The 15930-nt window shown below is 37.2% G+C and overlaps 1 protein-coding gene across 1 annotated transcript in view; it reads left to right on the forward strand.

Moving 5' to 3' along the window:
* The window catches only part of LOC136026565 (spatacsin-like), a 126664-nt gene that overhangs the window by 14043 nt on the left and 96691 nt on the right, over positions 1-15930 (forward strand). Inside the window, exon 4 of the mRNA XM_065703257.1 lies at positions 12261-12467. Coding sequence (XP_065559329.1) covers positions 12261-12467 — 207 coding nt within the window. The remainder of the gene's footprint in view (positions 1-12260; positions 12468-15930) is intronic.

Genomic DNA, 15930 nt, shown 5'->3' on the forward strand with positions numbered 1-15930 from the left:
TTGTTCCGTTAGTACGAAAGATGATTACATCCAGTTAATTATGTCATGCATCTTTTTGTGCCTTAACTAATTATTTTGACTTATTTGTTCAATGAGGATGGATGAAAATTATGTCATTATAATTACGTCATTTACCATTTTGTTCCCTTCAGTCGTTGGTTTCCCCTTGTTTGTTGTTTGAGTACGAATATAAATACGTTCAGATAATTACATCATACACCAGTTTGTGCCCTTCAGTCGCTGTTTGTTGAGTGTTTACAAAGGGTAATCACGTCCAGATTTCTATACTTATTGTCTTTAAGCCAAATTTACAAATAAGAGAATCTGGTAGAGCATTTATATTTTTGTGTTGCATTTTGCCTCTGCACAAGACTGCCAAGTCTAAGTATTTATCTTGTTTTTGAACCTTTTTTTCAAAATAATAAATTAGAGTACACCTACAGAAAGTTGTAGGCCTACTGTTGGGTACTTTCCACTAAATTACAAAGGATTGTAGGCCTACAAAAGAAATCATGCCTGTCTATGTAATAAGTTTCACATTCTAACTGTGGTACAAGATGAAGATGTTTTTACCTCATTGGGTTTTGTTTTTTAGGGGGTTGCATATTGAGTTTGTTTAATCAGTGTTTTTTTTCGAATTTTAAAAAATTTAACAATTTAAATTTTAACATTTAAACAATTTTCAGAATTTTAAAAAATTGTTCTTTCGGTGTGTTTTCGCCCGAAAAATGGTTCTCTCGTGCATTTTTTGTGTTTATGACTGCGCAATCATATACTAGAAAACTTTCTTTTTTATCTGTCTTTTAAGCAGTAAATCCAGATTTAACTAACGCTAATTCAGGTTTTGAAATAGTAACACTAAACAATCTTGTGGGTCTTGTCAAAGATATTCTGGATTAAATTTGAATTTGGTCAAATAGAATGTAATTCAACCACTTGTGTCTTGAAACATTAGGAAAAAATCAAAAATTCTATTTTCAATGAAAAACACTTCCATATGTAGTTTTTGGTAAGAGCTAGTTCCAAATTCGGAAAAAAAGAATATGGGCGAAAAGGCAGTAAGAATTAGCTAAAGGCAAATAACAACAAGCAGCTTAAAAGGGCATAGCTTTCCTTCAAAGATTTAATTTTCCTTAGGAATCAACACGTTGCTACATTTGAATTTTTAACAGTTGAAATTAATGTCAAATTTAACTAATCAGTTTTTTGCTTAATTGTTTACACGGTTCAACTTGGCAATACTGACGAAAATGGGGCCTTGTCCTGAAAACATGATAATTTGAAACTGTTATGGGGAAAATCTTAGAAAAGCATAGGATCGTGGAGTCGGGAGTTTTAGTAAATTTTGGCTGAATGGAGTCGGTGTTGGAGTTGGTATATTGAAAATATCTGTATTTGGAGTCGATTATAACTTGTAAAATCTGGTTAAATGAAGCTTTAAAAATGAGCTTTGGAGTTGGAGTTTTAGCAAGTTGTTGAAAAGAGTCGGTATAGTATATAGGAGAGGTCTGAAGTCGGAGTCGGTTATGACTTACAACCACTACCAAAGCCCTAAAAAACCGGGGTTTTCATGTATGAATAAACCTGATAGGTCTTGGGGACAAAAGTACATTTTTATTTTCATACCCTTGGTGCTTTAAAACTAGTTTATTTTGAAAAAAATTAACTTTTACGCAATATTTTCCATTTTTCTATCTATTTTATTTTTCCTTTCTTAAGTTCAGCATAACACACAAAACAACACGAATAAACTCCCGAAGGATTTTCCTGACTTAGATTTAGAATAGGATACTGCTGAGATGTCTTATTTGAAATCAGCATCCACACAGTGCTTTTTGATTTAATCACTCTGATAGCCTCTCTCAAAGAGTGACTACTCCGGCATTTTTTTTACTTAATCTTAAGGCAACATTTAGTTTTTAAATATAATGGGCAAATTGCATAACTGGGGGCTGACCTACGCAATAGCCCTAGAGATACAGCTACAAGACCGTTCAGCTATGCTGAACAAAATGGTTGTCGTAAATTTTGGTTGGAAGTGTTTGGAAAATTATGAGATAAAGGGTTGATTGCCCTCCAATCACTTTTGATTCTTAAAAAGGATACTAAAACTTTGGATTTCCAATCAAATTAGCTCACTTAAAATATCAATGATATCACTAGCAATGAAAGAGCAGCGCTGCCTATGCTATTGCTTATATGCCCTTTTAATATTTGCCCTTTTCTATTGCTTATATGCCCTTTTAATACTTGCCCTTTTCTATTGCTTACATGTCCTTTTAATATAGTTTTTTCGTTTCATTGAAACTCCCCCTAAACGTTTCAACTTAAAGCCCTTAGTGTCATTAGATACAGTAACCATAGAAGTTACCATATCAAAATTACACACATAGTGTCTTCTAGCTAGTTCAAAGTTTATGACAATTTACTCTGAAAGGTTTAACTTAATAGCGTAAGCCGTTATTGTGATATTATTTTGTCACCCTATTGACAATCTACAGGGTCATAGTTTGTTTTGATAGTTGAGGAAAATATTCCTTGAAAGCTTCACCTTAATACCAATAACTTGTATAGTAGTAATAGTTGTAGTAGCATTAGTAGCAGTATGCTCATAACACCGTTTTTTTCAATATGCCCTTCAACACGGGATGAAATATTAACCTAACACCATTAACCAGTCCTGGAGCATTGCTAATACACCCTCTTGACAACCTATGTGGGCACAGTGTGTTTCGATTTATTTCAATACAGCTACAATAATGCCCAAAATGTTCGCCTTAATACCCTTAGGTTTATTAGTAGTAGTAGTAGCACTAGTAGTTACAATAGTAGCAGTAGGAGTATAGTTAATAGTAGTAGCATTAGCTTTAGTAGCAGTAATAATAATAGCAGCAGTAGTAGTAGTTGCAGGAGTAGAGGCAGTTGTATTATAATGCAAATATTATGACAATATTACTATATTATATTACTATATTATTACTATATAAATATGCAAGTATTATTACTCAACTTAATACAACTAGCCATTGCTATGATATTGTCGATTTATTCTTTTGATAACATGTATATTACTTCTTGAATATATACTTCTTGAAATTTTCATCTTTATTCTCTTAACCTTGTATGTAGTTGCGATTAAAGTAGATGTTGGAGCAATTGTTATAATAGTAGTAGTAGAACTAGTAAATGTTGCAGTAGCAGCAGTATTAGTAGTAGTGTGTCCATATTGTCTTTTGATCAATTGATCTTCCCCTTTAAGTATTTTCTGAGGAATCCAACTTAATACAAATATTTTGACAATCTAAATTCACACAGTGTCTTTTGTTAGTTCGAATTTGCCATCAATATTCTCCCAAATTTTCCCTTCGGAGGCGTAGCCTTAATATTACTATTATCATAGTAGTTTCGGTGGGAGTAGGAGTAGTTGCAGTGTTAGTGTTAGTAGTTACAGTGTGCGCTTTTGACCGTTTTTGACGGTCAAAAATGTTTTTCAAAAAACAAGGTTGAAAATGGAAAAAGATGAGAATATGATTGATAGAAATATGCTAAATATTAAAAATAACAAATTTAATTAGTAGTCCTTTAGTTTTGTATGGAGCCATAGGCTAAATTTGGACCCTTAGTGGGAAGGAAGAAGATTATGGGGCATTGTCGGAGTAGAAAATATTTTAGTTGGAAAGAGAATCAATTAAGGAACCCAATGATACTTATTTTGTTATTATTGTGTTCCAAAAAATTTGTGATTAAAAAGTGGTAGTAAGGAGCAACTTGGACCTATTTCCATCAAAAATTTTTTAGGTGATATGGCATCAAATTGCACATTAAAAGATTCGGCCTTCTATGGTGATTCAAAATACAAAGTTGTAGCAATGCTAATGTTGTATTAACAGTTATTATAACAGTAGTAGCAGCAGTATTAATAACAGTAGTAGCATGCACAGGTTGCCTTTTGGTCAATTGTACATCCCACTCTTGATGCCCCAAAAGTTTCACCTTGATAACAGTAAGCCATTCCAAAAATATTGCTGATTAGCCGTTTTGACGCCCTTTTCATTGAAATACTCTAAACCTTACAAGTTTTTGTAATTAAAGTAGTAGTTGGAGTAGTTTAGTAGCAGTAGTAGCACAAGTAAAAGTAGCAGTGGTATTAGTGTTAGTAGTGACATGCATTTATTACCTTTTTGTCAATTGATCTTCCCCTTTAAGAATTCTCTGAAAGTTTCAACTTAATGACAAAATCAATTCTTGAGATGCGTTCTTTTGACAATCTGCATGTGCTTAGTGTGTTTTGATTTAGTTCAAGTTCTTCCTCAAGATTCTACCAATTTTCACTTTCATATGTGTAGTCTTAATTCAACTAGCATATTAGTACAAGTGGTATTAGTAGGAACAATTCTGACAGTAATAGTGTATAATTATTAAAAGTAAAAATAGTAGCAGCAACGTTAATAGCAGTAGTAGCAGGTACATTTTGCCTTTTGGTCAACTGAACATCCCACTCATGATCCTCCTGAAGTTTCCTCTTGATATGAAAGGCTGTTCCAAAAATTTTGGTGATACGCCCGTATCAACAATCTGTCTATACATGATATCTATTGATTTGGTTCAACTTTCCCTCAATGTTTCCTCAGATATTTTTTTCTATATCCTCAGCCTTAGTAGTACTCGTACAGAAGTAGTAGTTGTAGTGATAGTAGTGGTATTAGTAATAGTACTTGTGGCAGCAGTAGAAGTAGCAGTATTTGTAATAGCAGTAGCGTGCAAATATTGCCTTTTTGGTCAATTGATCATCTCCCTTATCATTTCTTGAAAATTCCAAATTAAAATACTCAGTCATTCCTGAGTTACACCTTTTGACAACCCATTCCCTCAAAGACTTATTTTAATGCCCTTAGTAATTTTGAAAAGTAGAAGTCAAACAAGCAAACCTTTACATGCATTTCATAAAAACCTTATATGCCCCAGGGCATAATTTAAAAGTCCTTGCCCCAGGGCTCTGGGGGTTATGCCGACCCTGGATGCAATGTTATATGTTTTTTGGACTACTTTAAACAAAATTGCCATTGCATGATTTTAATCAGATGCGTTTGGTGATAAGAGTTGGGGGGAGCAAGTTGACCTCCATCACTATTGACTCTTAAAAGGATACTAGAACTTCTTTTTTCAACCAGATGAGCCAGCCACCTCTAAAGTTTAGACAGCCATTCCTTTCGTAAGAACTTTAAAATCCCCATGGGCATAACTTGCAACCCTTGCCCTCAGACTCCGGTGGTTTGTATCAAACTCAAAAGCTGCATTCTGATCACTTTGATGTTTAAAAAGGGCACTAGAACTTCTGATTACTAATCCAATGAATCCCCTCCAAAGCATTTGCGACCACCCTTTCTATAAGAACCTTATGTTTATATAATATATAGTGTGTATATATGTGAATAACTTACAACCCATGCCCTGAGAGCTGTAGGAGGGTTGTCTTCCTTACAGACATAATTTCCGGACCCTTACACTACGATGAACAAAATGGCTGTATAAATTTTAATAGGAGTAGCTAAGCGAAAGGATGAGTATGGAGGGGGGCTGGTTGCTCTCAGACCACTTTGATTCTCAAAAAGGGCACTTCCAGTTTCAGACCAAATGAGCCACATATTAAGTTTGTATGACGACCCATTCCATAAAAGGGAATGGGACTTCAACTTCGCTGAACGAAATTGCTATCTCAAAATTTTGATTGGATGTGTTTGGGGAAATTTTGAGCGTGGGAAGGGGGTTAGTTGCGTCCCAATCACTTTCGATTATTAAAAAGGACACAAGACCTTTTAATTTCCAATCGAATGAGCCCTTTTCGAAGTTCCTATGAGAACTCCTTCGATACGGAGTGCCGTCTTAAACGAACCAAAAAAAAAATAAAAAAATAATATTACATTGTGTCAACATCGTTCTTTGCTTAGGCAGCGCTCTTTCGTCTTGCATTAGTCTGTTAGAATATTTTTGTTCGTCTTGTAGTACTTTTTTGCCGGTCAGATAGTGGAGTTTCACAAAGTGAGGGAGCAATTCTGTTGCCGCAACTTTGAACAACTGCTAAAATGTTGCGATGATGAATAAGATTGTACTGATACACTTAGTTTAAAGTACTGCTGTAACACTGTTGAATGTACCACACTGATGAATGAAAATATGGTTAAAGGTTTATTCCCGAGACTATAATATTAGATCTATGGGAAGCAAATTTGCGTGTAATACTTCAAAATATTTTGTTAAAGTGAGAAAAGATCTTGTAAATAATAAAAAGAAGCATTTCAGTGAATAAGGCAAATATTTAATATTTGTCAAACAAATTTAATAAATTTTGATGACAGTAATTCATAATAGACCCTCCAGAAGCCGTGTTTAACTTTTCTATGTCTAATTTTACTTTCAGTAGTAGATTGACGATCCTATCTTGTTCCTCGAGAGTTGCTTTTAATAAGTATCTATAGATCTCCCCTCACCAGATAAATGATTTGTTTTGTCCTCAGAAATCATCTCTTTTCGCAGTGAAAATCCTAGGAATGGATTTTATTATTTTAACAATTAATAATAATGAAATTTAATTATTAAGATAGTAATAATTTTACTGTCTCAAATTGTGGGAGTAGAAGGTGTTTTGAGATCATTATCACATTCTTTTCCCGCTTATAATACTTTAAAAAAATCCTGGAAAATAGGCATTTAACGGCGCAAATTAAAACAAAAATTCATAATTTTTAGCTTTATAATTTTTTTTGGCTCACTATCCAGCTAAAGCTCTAGGAACCACCCTGCCAGGCTTACGATCTAAGAGAAGCAGAGTGCATGCCAAACTGAATCTTATATAAACTGAATATGTATTCGTAGAATCTATCAAGCCATGTAAATAGCGAAAGGACTGAAGCTTAGCTTGAAAACACTATTCCAGGGCTCTATATGGTCCTAGGCGATACCGACCGGAGAGAAACAGGGTGCAAGCTGAACTCAATTTTTTCCTGGTAAACATGTTTTCACAAGATATGTTGAGCTGCTTAAATAGCAAAGGGACTGAGGCATAGTTCGGAAACACTATCCCTGGGCGTTATATGGCTGCTGATCCGGAAGATGCAGGGTGCAGGTCGACTCTTTTTTTCCTAGTTAAGGTTCTCTACAAGTTTTTCAAGCTGCTTAAGTATTAAAGAGACGGAGGCATAGCTTAAAATCACGATCCCTGGCCTTATATTGCTGCTGATGTGAAAGAAGCAAGGTGCAAGTCGACTCTTTTTTTTTTCCTAGTTAAAATTTTTCACAAATTCTTTCAAGCTGCTTAAGTATTGAAGAGACGGATGCATAGTTTAAAATAACTATCCCTGGGTCTTATATTGCCGCTGATCCGAGCGAAGCAGGGTGCAAACGAAACTCTTTTTTCCCAGTTATGATTCTTCATAAGTTCTTTCAAGCTGCTTAAGCATTGAAGAGACAGAAGTATAGGTTAAAACCGCTGTCCCTGGGCCTTATATTGCTTCTGATCTGAAAGAAGTATGGTGCAGGCCGACTCTTTTTTTCCTAGTTAAGATGCTTCACAAGTTCCTTGAAGCTGCTTAAATATTGAAGAGACGAAGGCATAGCTTAAAATCACTATCCTAGGGTCTTTTACTGCTGCTGATCTGAGAGAAGCAAGGTGCAAGTCAACTCTTTTTTCCTACTCAAGATTCTTCACAAGTTCTTTCAAGCTGCTTAAGTATTGAAGAGACGGAGACATAGCTTAAAATTACTGTCCCTGGTCCTTATATTGCCACTGATCCGAGAGAAGCGGAGTGCAAGCCAAACTATTTTTTCCTAGTTAAGATTCTTCATAAGTTCTTTCAAGCTGCTTAAGTTTTGAAGAGACGGATGCATAGCTTAAAATCATTGTCCCTGGACCTTGTATTGCTGCTGATCCGAGAAGCAGGGTGCAAGTCGACTCTTTTTTTCGTAGTTAAGATTCTTCACAAGTTCCTTCAAGCTGATTAAATATCAAAGAGACGGAGGCATAGCTTAAAATCACGATCCCTGGCCTTATATTGCTGCTGATGTGAAAGAAGCAAGGTGCAAGCCGACTCTTTTTTTTTCCTAGTTAAGATTCTTCACAAGTTCTTTCAAGCTGCTTAAGTATTGAGTAGACGGTGGCAGAGATTAGAATCACTATCCCTGGGCCTTATATTGCTGCTGATTTGAGAGAAGCAGGGTGCAAGTCGATTTTTTTTTTCTAGCTAAGATTCTTTACAAGTTTTTTCAAGCTGCTTAAGTATTAAAGAGATGGAGGCATAGCTCCTATCCCAGGTCTTATTTTGCTGCTGATCCGAGAGAAGCAAGGTTCAAGCCGACTCTTCTTTCCTGTTTACGATTCTTCACAAGTTCTTTCAAGGTGCTTGCATTGAAGAGATGGAGGCATAGCTTAAAACCACTATCCCTGGGCCTTGTATCGCTGCTGATCTGAGAGAACCGAGGTGCAAGTCAACTCTTTTTTCCTGGTAGAGATTCTTCACAAGTTCTTTCAAGGTGCTTAAGCATGGAAGAGACGGAGGCATAGCTTAAAACCACTGTTCCTGGGCCTTATATTGCTGTTGATCCGAGCGAAGCAGGGTGTAAGCCAAACTCAATTTTATATAGTTAAGGTTCTTCACAAGTTCTTTCAAGCTGCTTAAGTATTAAAGAGACGGTGGTATAGCTTAAAATCACCGTCCCTGGTCCTTATATTGCTGCTGATCCGAGCGAAGCAGGGTGCAAGCCAAACTCTATTTTTTCGTAGCTAAAATTCTTCACAAGTTCTTTCAAGCTGCTTATATTTTGAAGAGACAGAGGCATAGCTTAAAATCACGATCCCTGTTGCTTATTCGAGAGCAGCAGGGTGCAAGTCGACTCTTTTTTTCGTAGTTAAGATTCTTCACAAGTTCCTTCAAGCTGATTAAATATCGAAGAGACGGAGGCATAGCTTAAAATCACGATCCCTGGCCTTATATTGCTGCTGATGTGAAAGAAGCAAGGTGCAAGCCGACTCTTTTTTTTTCCTAGTTAAGATTCTTCACAAGTTCTTTCAAGCTGCTTAAGTATTGAGTAGACGGTGGCAGAGATTAGAATCACTATCCCTGGGCCTTATATTGCTGCTGATTTGAGAGAAGCAGGGTGCAAGTCGATTTTTTTTCTCTAGCTAAGATTCTTTACAAGTTTTTTCAAGCTGCTTAAGTATTAAAGAGACGGAGGCATAGCTCCTATCCCAGGTCTTATTTTGCTGCTGATCCGAGAGAAGCAAGGTTCAAGCCGACTCTTCTTTCCTGTTTACGATTCTTCACAAGTTCTTTCAAGGTGCTTGCATTGAAGAGATGGAGGCATAGCTTAAAACCACTATCCCTGGGCCTTGTATCGCTGCTGATCTGAGAGAACCGAGGTGCAAGTCAACTCTTTTTTCCTGGTAGAGATTCTTCACAAGTTCTTTCAAGGTGCTTAAGCATGGAAGAGACGGAGGCATAGCTTAAAACCACTGTTCCTGGGCCTTATATTGCTGTTGATCCGAGCGAAGCAGGGTGTAAGCCAAACTCAATTTTATATAGTTAAGGTTCTTCACAAGTTCTTTCAAGCTGCTTAAGTATTAAAAGAGACGGTGGTATAGCTTAAAATCACCGTCCCTGGTCCTTATATTGCTGCTGATCCGAGCGAAGCAGGGTGCAAGCCAAACTCTATTTTTTCGTAGCTAAAATTCTTCACAAGTTCTTTCAAGCTGCTTATATTTTGAAGAGACAGAGGCATAGCTTAAAATCACGATCCCTGTTGCTTATTCGAGAGCAGCAGGGTGCAAGTCGACTCTTTTTTTCGTAGTTAAGATTCTTCACAAGTTCCTTCAAGCTGATTAAATATTGAAGAGACAGAGGCATAGCTTAAAATCACCATCCCAGGGTCTTATTTTGCTGCTGATCCAAGAGAAGCTAGGTGCAAGCCGATTTTTTTTTTCCTAGTTAAGATTCTTCACAAGTTCTTTCAAGCTGCTTAAGCATTGAAGAGACGGGGGCATAGCTTAAAACCACTATCCCTGGGCCTTAAATTCCTGCTGATATGAGAGAAGCAAGGTGTAAGTCGACTCTTTTTTCCTATCTAAGATTCTTCAAAAATTTTTCAAGCTGCTTAAGTATTGAAGGGACCGAGGCATAGCTTAAAATTACTGCCCCAGGGTATTATATTGCTGGTGATCTGAGAGAAGCAAGGTGGAAATCGACTCTTTTTTTCCTAGCTAAGATTCTTCACATGTTCTTTCAAGCTGCTGAAGTATTGACGAGATGGAGGCATAGCTTAAAATCACTATCCCTGGGCCTTATATTGCTGGTGATCCGAGAGAAACAAGGTGGAAGTCGACTCGTTTTTTTCCTAGCTAAGATTCTTCACAAGTTCTTTCAAGCTGCTTAAGTATTGAAGAGACGGGGGCATAGCTTAAAATCTCTATCTTAGATTTATTTTGGTGTTATTTTGCTGCTGATCCGGGAGAAGCAAGGTGCAAGTCGACTCTCTATTTCCTAGTTAAGATTCTTCACAAATTTTTCAATCTGTTTAAGTATTGAAGAGGCAGAGGTATAGCTTAAAATTACTACCCCAGGGTCTTATATAGCTGGTGATCCGAGAGAAGCAAGGTGGAAGTCGACTCTTTTTTTCCTAGTTAAGATTCTTCACAAGTTCTTTCAAGCTGCTTAAGTATTGAAGAGATGGAGGCATAACTTAAAATCACTATCCCTGGGCCTTATATTGTTGCTGATCTGAGAAACGCTAGGTGCAAGTCGACTCTTTTTTTTCCTAGTTAAGATTCTTCACAAGTTCTTTCAAGCTGCTTAAGTATTGAAGAGATGAAGGCATAACTTAAAATCACTATCCCTGGGCCTTATATTGTTGCTGATCTGAGAAACGCTAGGTGCAAATCGACTCTGTTTTTCCTATTTAAGATTCTTCACGAGTTCTTTCAAACTGCTTAAGTATTGAAGAGACAGAGGCATAGCTTAAAATCACTATCCCTGGGCCTTTTATTACCGCTGACCCGAGAGAAGCAAGGTGCAAATCGACTCTTTTTTTCCTATTTAAGATTCTTCACGAGTTCTTTCAAACTGCTTAAGGATTGAAGAGATGGAGGCATAGATTAAAATCACTATCCCTGGGCCTTATTTTGCTGCTGATCTGAGAGAAGCTTGGTGCAATTCGACTCTTTTTTTCCTAGTTAAGATTCTTCACAAGTCCTATCAAGCTGCTTAAGTATTGAAGAGACAGAGGCATAGCTTAAAATCACTATCCCTGGGCCTTTTATTGCCGCTGACCCGACAGAAGCAAGGTGCAAGTCGACTCTTTTTTTCCTAGTTAAGATTCTTCTCAAGTTCTTTCAAGCTGCTTAAGTATTGAAGAGTCGGAGGCATAGCTTAAAATCACTATTCCTGTGCCTTATATTGCTGCTGATCCGAGCGAAGCAGGGTGCAAGCCCAACTCAATTTCATCTAGTTAAGATTCTTCACAAGTTCTTTCAAGCTACTTAAATTTTGAAGAGACGGATGCTTAGCTTAAAATCACTATCCCTTGGCCTTATATTGCTGCTGATCCGAGAAAAGCAAGGTGAAAGTCGACTCTTTTTTTCGTAGTTAAGATCCTTCATAAATGTTTTCAAGCTGATTAAGTATTGAAGAGACTTCATATATATGTTCATATGTATTGCAAAATCTTTCAACCTGCTTAAGTAGCGTAGAGACGGAGGTAGATCTTGAAAATACTATCTCAGGGTCTTATATTGCTGCTGATCCGACAGAAGCAAGATGCAAGTCAAATTATTTTTTTCTTGGTAATATGTCTCACAAGATCTTTCAAGCAATTTAAGTAGCGAAAAGACGGAGGCATAGCTTAAAATCACTATTCCAGGGTCTTATAGGTCACATGTATCTATATTACTGAAAATTTCATTGACGTATTGCAACTGAGACTTGACTGCTAAAATTAATATTTTTTCTCTTTTTTTACTTTCACCTATTTAATCTTGGACATTTGAAAGTCATGGAACATTAAATTTATCTGACATTTGAAAGTGAAAGATACTGCTATTTGCAACGAAATATTTTCAAGTTATAAATTTTAAGCCTAGCAACGTGCATTCCTGGAAAGAAAGTCAAATAATGCTTCAAGGAGACATGACGTAAATTGTCAGGAGATCCAAATGACCATTCAATGGGAGGTTAAAACTATTTGAATGTTGTTAATTTTGCTTTTCTGTGGCGCAGGTTTTGACTCACCAAAGGACATGAGAATTATTGAGGTGTTTGGAAATGGTTTCATCTGTAGATGCCGTGAGTCACAAATCTTCAGCGTTAGAAACGACAAAGACGTCCCCTTAGAAATCGCCTGGAATTTACAAGTCACTGCCAAGTCTTTGTTGTACAAGACAGATAAATTTTTGTTTTTCTTCGTGCCAGAAAGTAAAACGTTAAGTAAGTCTCTTTTCTGATTTTTAAGTATCATGTGCTATTCAAGGTTAAAGCACGTAGAGAAATGTACGCTATCTTTCACTCTCTACGTGCAATGGGGTCTGAACTAGCAAAGTCACATAACTAACTCTCAGCTCGAGCCAAAGGATGCACTCTATCGGGGGGGGGGGGGGTAATTCGGAAAAATTAGAAAAAAAGGTATTTTCGACATACGTACGGGTGATCGGGTCTTAATGAAATTTATCGGAACTCTAGCCTATCGGAACCTATGAATACGAGAGTCCCGAGGTATTTGGTAATAGTTTAAAATAATTAACATGTTTTATATCCTAAAAAAGGCTATCACAACACTAGATGAACTAAATTTTCACCTTGAGATTTGACCTATAGATTTTGTGGGTTACAGATCTTCTGTAGTAGAAACGGTATGGATATTCTGTTTGGAATAACCTGGAATTGACAAGTCATTTCCAAGTCTTTAATATCAAAGAATAACAGGCTATTCTTTTTGCCAGAATGCGTAAAATTAGGCAAGAAGGACATGGGAACCTTCGTTTTTTGTGGCACTGTTTATTTGCCAAGTGACATGTAGCGATCGCGATTTCTGTTGGTCTGTCGGTTCCAGTTTTGCTAGTATGGGCACTTCCAGATAACCTAGGACGATAGAAATTGGCAGGTGTTTCAGGGAACAGACCAGATTAAATTAGAAATAGTCTTTTCCCTGACTCGACCACCTGGGGTGGGGGGGTTAATTTGGAAAAATTAGAAAAAATGAGGTATTTTTAACTTACGAAAAGATGATCGGAGCTGAATGAAATTTGATATTTAGAAGGACATCGTGTCTCAGAGTTTTATTTTAAATCCCGACTGGATATGGTGATATTTGGGGGAGTTGGAGGGGAAACCTGAAATCTTGGAAAACGCTTAGAGTGGAGATCGGGATGAAACTTGGTGGGAAAAATAAGTCCTAGATACGTGATTGACATAAACCGGACCGGATCCGCCCTCTTTAGGGCAGTTGGGGGTGCATAATTTGGTAATTAAGAACAATTAGAAAAAGATGAGGTATTTTTAAGTTACGAACGGGTGATTGGATCTTAATGAAATTTCATATTTAGAAGGAACTTGTGTCTCAGAGCTTTTCAAATCCTGACCGATCGTGATGATAGTTGGTGGGAAGAGTAAGCACAAGTTCTAGATGCGTGATTGACATAATCAGGCCGGATTTGCTATCTTTGGGGGAGTTGGGGGGGATTAATTCGGAAAAATTAGAAAAATGAGGGTTTTTAACTTACGAAAGGGTGATCAGGTCGTAATGAAATTTGATATTCAGAAGAAACTCATGTCTTAGAGCTCTTATTTTAAATCTGAACTGGATTCGTTGACATTGGGGGAATTGGAGGGGGAAACCGGAAATCTTGGAAAACACTTAGATTGTGGAGATCGGGATGAAACTTGGAGGGAAGAATAAGCAAAAGTTCTAGAGACGTTATTGACATAATCAAACCAGATCTCTTTGGGGGATTTGAGGGGGGGGGGTGTTGATTCGGAAAAATTAGAAAAACTAAGGTATTTTTAACTTACGGACGGGTGATCGGATGTTAATGAAACTTGTTATTTAGAAGGACCTCGTGTCTCAGAGCTCTTATCTGAAATCCCAACCGGCTCCGGTGAGATCGGGGGGGGGGTCGGAAGTGGGAACCAGAAATCTTACGAAAGGGTGATCAGGTCGTAATTAAATTTGATATTCAGAAGAAACTCATGTCTTGGAGCTCTTGTTTTAAATCTGAATCGGATTCGGTGACATTGGGGGAGTTGGAGGGGGAAACCGGAAATCTTGGAAAACGCTTACATTGTGGAGATCGGGATGAAACTTGGTGGGAAGAATAAGCAAAAGTCCTAGATACGTTATTGACATAATCAGACCAGATCTCTTTGGGGGATTTGAGGGAGGGGTGTTGATTCGGAAAAATTAGAAAAACTAAGGTATTTTTAATTTACGGACGGGTGATCGGATGCTAGTGAAACTTGTTATTTAGAAGGACCTCGTGTCTAAGAGCTCTTATCTGAAATCCCAACCGGCTCCGGTGAGATCGGGGGGGGGGGGGGGGTCGGAAGTGGGAACCAGAAATCTTGGAAAATGCTTAGAGTGGAGAGATCGGGATGATACTTGATGGGAGAATAAGCAAAAGTCCTAGATACGTAATTGACATAACTGGACCAGATCCGCTCTCTTTGAGGGAGTTGGGGAGGATTTCCAGTGCTTTGGCGAGTTTGGTGCTTCTGGATGTGCTAGGACGATGAAAATTGGTAGGCGTGTCAGGGACCTTCACAAATTAACTTGATAACAGTCGTTTCTCCGATTCGATCATCTGGAGGGGGGCTGGAGGGAGGGAAAATCATGAAAATGGAGGTATGTTTATCTTACGAATGGGTGATCGGATCTTAATGAAACTTGATATATAGAAAGATCTCATGCCTCAGTTGCTCCATTTTCAATTTGGGACCAAGGGGATGGAGGGGGGAAATGAAAATCTTGGAAATCAAAAATCTGGGAAAACTCTTAGAGTGAAGAGATCGGGATGAAACTTGATGGGAAGAATAAGCAGAAGTTCTTGATACGTGATTGGCATAACCGGACCGGATTCTCTCTCTTTGGGGGAGTTGAGGGGATTTCTAGTACCTTGGCGAGTTCGAGAATAAGTACTAGTTATAGATACGTGATTGACATAAGCGGACCGGATCCGATCTCTTTGGGGGATTGGAGGGATTTCTAGTGCTTTGGCGAGTTCGGTGCTTCTTGACATGCTAGGACGAGGAAATCGATAACTCTAGTACCGAGTCTAATTTTAGGTTCCGACCTCGTCATAAGTGCCATATGAGCTTTTTTTTTTTTTTTTTTTTTTTTTTTTTTTTTTTTTTTTTTTTTTTTTTTTTTTTTTTTTTTTCATAGACTTCAAACGGTTTTAGCTGCTAAGGTAAACCTTGCTTGATAATATAGGCAGCTACTGGTCTCAGAAACAGCTCGAGGCTAGTAGTTGCCTAAAAGTCATTCTGAACTTTACCAAACAAGTAATTAATTATGTAAATTATGATTATAAATTTATGATATGAATATATCTGTAATATATTAGCAATATTTTAATATATACTATTATTAATATATATTATTATTAAATATATATTATTAATATAATGGTATATTAATAATAAATTTAATATTTATAATTGTAGCATTTAGTATTTAAAGTAACCAATGATACCAGAAGATCGGGAGAGGGCTCATTTGATCGGAAATCAAAAGCTCTAGTTCCCTTTTAAAGTGACTAAAATACTGGTGGGTGACTAGCCACTGAGCCAAATTTTTAATTAGCTGTTTTGTTCAGCATAATCGAAAGATATAAAACTATATCTTTGAGGATTACTTGACCCCCCACAGTCCCTCGGGGAAGGGCTGCAGATTATG

Source organism: Artemia franciscana, chromosome 4, assembly GCF_032884065.1.
Source record: "Artemia franciscana chromosome 4, ASM3288406v1, whole genome shotgun sequence".
Taxonomy (NCBI): domain Eukaryota; kingdom Metazoa; phylum Arthropoda; class Branchiopoda; order Anostraca; family Artemiidae; genus Artemia; species Artemia franciscana.